The sequence below is a fragment of the Eschrichtius robustus genome, chromosome 7, assembly GCF_028021215.1.
Source record: "Eschrichtius robustus isolate mEscRob2 chromosome 7, mEscRob2.pri, whole genome shotgun sequence".
Lineage (NCBI taxonomy): Eukaryota > Metazoa > Chordata > Mammalia > Artiodactyla > Eschrichtiidae > Eschrichtius > Eschrichtius robustus.
Window position 1 is genome coordinate 75,576,431 of NC_090830.1, and position 7,159 is coordinate 75,583,589.

The window sequence follows — 7,159 nt, forward strand, 5'->3', positions numbered from 1 at the left end:
ATTCCCAGTCTCTCTAAGCTTTGGTGTCCTCTAAAATAGGGTTAAGTTAAGAAGTAGGTCTTACCTGGGTGGCTGTGGGCTCAGGTGGGATCATGGAAAGCACTTAGCCCAGTGGCTGGTATGTCAAGAGCTCAGTTACAGCTCAGTTGGTGTGACAAGTAGAGGTGGGTCAGCTGGGTCTGCTTTTCCCCAGAATGTGCAAGTTTGGGAGTGGAGCAGGCTTGTGTGACCCCTAGAAGGACGAAATAATCTCTTCAAGGGAAGATAATCTTGAAAGCCATTTCATACATCCTTTACTTTGCCCCAAAGGCAAATAGGGTATCAACTTCAAAGGCAATTTAGGATAGAGGGATAAGGCTTTTACTGCTAGTAAAAGGGGGGACTACATGATGGAGATTAACCCGACTGTGTTGCTGTGTGAGAGTCACAGCCGCTTCCCAGCTTCTGCTTTTTATCTTTTCTCCACTCCTCCCTGTACCAGGCCCGCCCACTTCCCCAGCCAAGGAGAGTAACGCAGCCAGTTTCCCCCAGTCGGCTACTGACTTGGCACTGCTACAGGAACAGCGGAAGGAGACCTTTGCCTTGAGAGCAAGTTAAAATACGTCTGGCTTCTCTGAAAGCCCCTTCCTGGCCCTCAGGGTAGGGCAGGACTCGGTTCCCATAGGCAACATTTCCTCAGACTTAACAAAGCCTGCACTAGCAGGTAGGGTCCAGAGCACAGAGCTGTGTTGTAGGCTCAGCCCCAAATACCTCTGGCCAGGCAGCAGAAGGCCCGTGCCGCTGACGCACCACCCAGTAAGCTTTTAGCAGGGGTCAGCAAAACGTCCTTTCACTCCTTTGTGCCTGTGTCTTCTGCTTGATACGAGGTGGTGTCCTGTCGTCAGTGGGGTTTGTTCTGTGAGTTGGTAGAGCTACTAACTGTAAATGCTCCCACAAGCTATAGCCACAAATAGCTTGACCTTTTCGCTTTCCTGGCCCCAGCCATAGGAGAACAGTTGGGCACCCATTTAGTACAGAGGATGCTCTAAAGCCCTGGGACAGGATTTTTACTCCCAAGAACTTAAGTTTGGTAGTGGAAGTGGGGTTTCAAATGTCTGGTTCCAAAGGCTAAGGCCTTGACCCAAAGCTAAGAGAGCAAAGACCCCTAGATGGTATGCATGACGGTGCCCCTGGGGCTCCAGAGACCAGAGCTCAGCTCTTGGCCCTGCCACTCCTAGCTGTAGCATCAGGCCACTAGGCCTCACTGGAGTCTCATTTAGGAAAGAGGATGGTACAAAAATTGACCTCACAAGGCCTCCCCAGCTCTACTGTTTTCTAAGTAGAGTCAAATGCAGAATCCTATTGTGATTCTGAATTGTGGGGAGGGCAGGTTATTTCCACTCCAGGGAATGAGCAACTGGATCAGTTTTGTTGCTGACTCAGGGCATTGAGGTTTCTCAGGCCCAGGCCTGGCTCTAGCCTAGCCAACCCCTTCCTGGGCCAGGATTACTACCTTGGCTCAACCAAGTCAAGTTTGAGTCCCCTCTAAACTCAAGTATTCCCACAAGATTGGAATCATTTTTCCTAAGGTTGGAGCATTAGTCTATGGGCTTCTTAGGAAAGCAGGGTAAGTTTACTGTGGACTGACATTCCCAATAAAATGGTCCCCTCGCCCTGCCAAACAAAAAAAAATAGAGCCCCTGTTTTGGCAGTGCTCAATGAGGCCAGCTGGCGAGAGAAAAGTAGAATCACAGAAACGCACTAGCATCCGCCTGCTTTAATTTCACAAGATGAGGCTGAGCAGTGAATTACTCACCTGAGGTCACACAGCTTCTCAGTGTCTGAGCTGCGACCATAACCCAAGTCTGCCACCCAGGGCAGTGTCTTCACGGCTATGGATAGGAAGCCCAGGGGCCTCATTAACAGCACGCATTGACGGACTGAGGTGAACTGTCACGAGCTTTAATAGACTTGGATGGATTGTGCCCGCCAGAGCAGACTGACCTGGGGACGCCCCAGGGCTCCAGCTTCTGTAGTCCAACGTGGACAGTTCTCTTGGACGAGTTCCTGCCTCGCCCTTCAAAGGCACCAGCTGGCCTAGGAGAACTATACAATGGCTTTATTGTATGTACAACTCATTAGCAGAGAGCCACTCTGCGGGGGCTCCCTGACCCAGCCTGAGGCAACCAAAGCCAGTGGACTGTTTTTAATTTTACATAGCGATACTTAATCTTCAGGCGGCAAGGGTGTGGGTGGGTGTATGTCAAAGGCCACTTTTGAGAATACACGAAAGTTAAATACAACCTTGTCCCACCTCAAAAATAAATGCACATATGCTCCAGCTCTTGCATACAATTTCCAGGGGATCATGGGTTGAAAAAAGTCAGCTAAAGGACTCTTGCACTAGTGCTTTCACGTGCTACTGTCTGTTCAGCAAAGAGAAAACCCAGCAAGCCTGCTTCACAGGCTTCCTCCTCCCTCTCCTCTGTGCTCAACCAGACCCCACAGAGCCTTCAAGGACAGGGTGGCAGCCCTTCCTCCTTAGGTCTGGTGGACAGAGGAACTTTCCCCCCTCTTTGTTTCTCCTCATTGTATTAGATGGTTATCATGTCTTCTAGGAGCTTCCCAACCTTCCAGGGTACAGGCAAATCCAACACACCTGCAGGCGCTCCTCAAAGGCACCCACATTCTTCTACAATCATATCTTTATGATGGTCTAGAAGGACTCGGCCATTGTCCACGTACAGCATGCTCAAGGGCTTGGTCTTCACTGGGGCACAGCAGGTGGAAGGGACTCGGTGGGGTTGGTACCGTTTCAGCAGACTCTGTGAAAGGGAGGACAGGGAGGTCAATTCACATCCCAGTGGTGAGGTCAGAATGGTGTCATTTCTGGGTAAAGGGTGAAAAAGTTGCAGAGAGTTAAAATCAGTTTCTGGGGGCAAAAATAGAAAATTCTTTTCATAAAGGAATCAGAATGCCAACACATCATCAACTCTAATATCTAAAATAACTTTTTTTTAAACAGCCTTTAAACAGAAGATTCTAAAAGCTGTATCTGGGTAGAGCAGTAGGTAACATATGTTCTCCTATTGTTCTAGTCTAGAGTGAATACCAACTTCAAAAATACTCCAAGAAACTCCTGGTTTAGTTCCAGAAATATGAAGCAGAAGAGAGTCATGTGGAAATTCTTGTGGGATTTGCTTTGTTGCCCAGAGAAGGGCAAACAGAGTCAACGGGAGAAAAGGTAACAAGCCCTTGGCATTCTGGAACTGGGCCCTGTCCCTGTGGTCCAGTGGTGGCTTTTCAGATCAGTGTTAGATTTGGTGACTGGGACTGTCTGGGTCTCTGGTTCCCTCTGATCGTGCTGCAGGTAGGCTGGTGGACAGAAGTGGGGCCTGGGAGAGACTCAGGAGGGCCTGTGCCCCGGACAGGTCCTCTAGGATACCAGCCCCCACCACTGCCTCCCTCTCACGAGCTCAGCTCACATTCTCCCCAGAGCCTCTGGACCCTGCCTGAGGCTTGGCATGGAGGATGTACTACATACAGGTCCAAGAGATTCTCAGTCTAGGCTTCATAGAGGGAAAATAAAGACACTTTGATCCCGTGTGACCTTTGAGAGCAGGTCAGGACCACCATATATAAGCTCTGTTCTCTGCTTTCTCCACCTCATTTTCCTTCCATTCCTCTCTCTCCACCACCTTCTAGACCATAGGCTGATTAGTGGCACCTGGTGGTAGTCTCTGGCTTTATTACTCCTGCAAAATGTGTCCAACTCCTGTTTTTAGGCAGCAAAAGTACAGTGGCTGGAACGGTATTATCTCTACCTTGGCCTCATAAACGCGGCCCCCATTGCATCAATGAGTTACAGACTTCTAGTAATGGTAAGACAACATTATACCTGTTAGCTGCTAACTATTGATACTACACATGTGGTATGCATATCATCTCATGTAACCCTAGAAGTATGGCATTGCTATCCCCATTTTACAGGTGAGGAGACTGAGGCTCAGAGAGAGTAAGCAACTTGATCAATATCACATAGCTAATGAATAGGATTCAAACCCAGGCCTGTCTATTCCCAAACCCCAAATTCTGAACTTCCTTTCCTAGAATGTCAGGGCAGTGGGAGGAACTGAGACCCTCCAGTCTACACGGCCCACTCCTAATTTTATGACAGAAGGAAAAAGTCCCAGGAAAGCAGTGTGTTCAGGGTCACCCGACAAGGCATGACTCCATGTAGGCTCTCTGAGGATGTTATCATTGGTCATCTCTATATCCTTAAAACCTGTTACAGAACCTGGCACATTGTAGGTGCTCGAATAACTGTGCGTGAATGAACACAGTAACCTAACAGCAAAGCCAGGGTCCTGATCTGGTAGTAAGGACAATTCTCCCCCACAGCTTACTGCCTCCCCTCCCCAGGCCTCGGCATCACACCTGGATGTATGCGTGGTTGGTTGGATGGAACTCTTCCCCCACGGGGTTAGGACACTCGCCCTCACAGCGATAGGCATTGTACTGCTTGGGGTAGATGATCCAGGAGCCCCATCCGATCAGGTTGAAGTCCACCTGGAACTTGACCTTCCGACACAGTTGGTTTCTGTCCTGCAAGTGATATCGACGGTGCCTCCTGCCCCTCTCCCGGGAGAGCTGTCCCTCCTGGACCCGCCAGGAGCTCTCAGCTTCCCACAATAGAGTGGAGCCCCCCAGCCGCCTCCGCTCCGGGGAGAGGTTGGAATAGAGCATGAGGAGCACATTGGTGACAGGTGGTGTGGGAGGCCGCTGCCAACACTCTCCAGCCAAACTGGACATCTGCTCCCTCAGCTCCCCAGGGTGCTTCAGCCACTTGGAGAGTGGCCTGGTCACCTCTAGGACCATGCTGCCCGAGGAAAAGGTAACCTGGGACAGAGTGACAGTGAACAGGTCCATTCGAAGACGTTCTAGGCAGTTGGGTGGGTCCTTATCCTCATTCAGCTTTGGCTGGTGGAAAATCTCAATTGAGAGTGGGACGTCAGGAGGAAGGGCCACAGGGCTGGACAGCTGCAGCCGGAGCTCGGCCCATGCCAGATCCTCTTCTTGGCCCAGGAAGGAGAAGTCAAAAGCAAAGGTCCAGTTCTGCCCATCCATCTCCACATCTGGGTGAGAAAAAGCCAGAAGGAAGCAGGTGAGTGGGGGCCTCCTGCAGCCTCAGTTGGTGTAACAACAACCATAGCTCATGACTGAGCCCTTACCTTATATGAATGGTCACCCTAACCCTATGAGCTGGGCATGTTATTGAACCCATTTTAGAGATGAGGAAAATTGAGTCTCAGGTTAAATTACCTGCGTGAGGTGTCATTCTTGGAAGGTGGCAAAGCCAAGAATAAGCCCAACTGCAAAGCCCAACCTCCAAATCACTGTTCTGCTCCTCCCCCTCAAGACACTCCAGAGAACAATTGGTAAAAATTGGATGAGTTCATCTCCTTCTCCCTTCTCCCCTCACACATGCAATCTAAGGACAAGCCCTGAGCTTTCTGACAGAAATCCTGGGCTTCCACCCACCCTGTGGCCCGCTTGCCAGGCTTTGTCTTCTCATTGGAAAGGGTGGCCTGTTTTACAGCACAATGAGGTCGATTCACAGATCATAAGGGTTGGAGCTCCCAGGGAGGCATAGACAACGGAAGCCAAAGACTGGTCACCCCTTCCCCCACCAATTCCTAAAGACAGAGGCAGACACATCAAGAGTTCTTGGCAACCTTACAAATAGGTTTCTAAAGACATTCTAAGCTTGACTGTGCACTGACCTTGCACTTTCCCACCCAGTGGTCTCTCCTACCTACCTGCAGGGCGCTCACCGTTTCCCACTCTAGATCATCCACACACCAGGGCAGACACAGCAAGCACACACCCAAGACAATGAAACCCATACTGAATGAAAAGGAATGGGGAAGCACATTCCATTCATTTTAGTCCTGGACTAATTTGGTCTGATGTCTGGGAATAGCACATATTGGTGGATTTTTCAGGTCAGCAAAAAGTGATCTGTAACTTTTTTCAAGCCCAGTTTCATCTTTGCAGTGGGAATAGTAATGCCCTACCCTTCCCTGCATTGTCATGAGGACCCAGGGAAATGAAGATGTTTGAAGGTCTATTGCTAAATAAAAGGCAGAGGATATTCATTAGAAATAAAAACAGTAACCCTTTGGCGAATCAATCCCAAAGGTAGTGATCTCTGACTTAGGTCCACTCTGGGCAGACCACATAAGAGTTTTGTTTTTTTGGTTCTTTGTCTCATAGAACATCTTTGGTCAGATAGTAAGTGGATTTCTCTGGGAAGTCCAGCCTGCATTAGAAGGGCGTAATTCCCAGCTTCAGCATCCTGAAGCTTCTCCCAGCCCATCCCTAGATGTTCTTTTTCACTTAATTTCCACTTCCCTTCTCATTAGCACCTGCAGGAGGCAATAACCGGCCCCTGACTAGCAACTCCCCAGAGGTGTGGGGAGGAGGCTGACACCACCCACTGCCCTTCGCAGCACCACCCCGTTGACATGTAGCAACTCCTCTACAGCTCCGCCTATACCAGGACTTAAAACACACTATCTCAAGTATCCACAAATGGCTTTTTAGAGGAAGGCATTCCAGCTCAGTGTTTAAGAGGAGGGGCCTGGTGTCTCCCACGATGGATCAAGTTCTGCCACTTGCTGCCACACTGGGCAGCCAGCTTTCTCTGAGCCTCAGTTTCCCTCTGGGTAAAAGGGAGATGGTAACAGTATCCACCTCACAGGGGTGTTGAGATTTACTGAGATAATGTGTGTAAAGTGCTTTGCCCAGCACAACCACCAAAGTGCAATAAATGGCCATCATCAACTGCCGCCTCATTATTACCCAAGTCCAAGTTAGAAATGAAGATGTCCAGGCAGTGAGGGACCTGGACCGGGGAACAAAGTCATCTGCTGCTGGGATGGCAGTGTGGATGCAGGGGCAGGGAGGAGGATACTCCTTTCTGCTGGAAGAGTCTGAGACCCCACTACCCTACCTGCAGCCAAGGGCTCCCCAGGTCACAGTGCTAACAGGTTCTCTTAGATCTGGCTCTGGTTCATCTTAGAATAATGGGGGGGGGGGGGGGTCTAAGCTTTGAGGGTCACCAATGCCTGATAAAAGCCAAGAATGCTCTCCCCAGAAAAACTGCATTTCCTACTAA

General features: G+C 49.8%; 1 protein-coding gene across 1 annotated transcript; it reads right to left on the bottom strand.

The window, feature by feature from the left end:
- Positions 1-1,802: 1,802 nt before the first annotated feature.
- Positions 1,803-5,886, bottom strand: NODAL (nodal growth differentiation factor). Its single transcript, XM_068548869.1, has 3 exons — positions 5,799-5,886; positions 4,417-5,114; positions 1,803-2,804 (listed from the first exon to the last, which is right to left on the bottom strand). The coding sequence occupies exons 2-3, from the start codon at positions 5,104-5,106 to the stop codon at positions 2,652-2,654; spliced, it is 843 nt and encodes a 280-aa protein (XP_068404970.1). The 5' UTR covers positions 5,107-5,114; positions 5,799-5,886; the 3' UTR covers positions 1,803-2,651.
- Positions 5,887-7,159: the final 1,273 nt, after the last annotated feature.

Excerpts from the sequence above, each read along its gene's own strand:
- NODAL (XM_068548869.1), bottom strand. The coding sequence starts at position 5,106 with ATGGATGGGCAGAACTGGACCTTTGCTTTTGACTTCTCCTTCCTGGGC. Across the intron at positions 2,805-4,416 it reads CCAACCACGCATACATCCAG|AGTCTGCTGAAACGGTACCA; the intron begins GTGTGATGCCGA and ends TCCCTTTCACAG.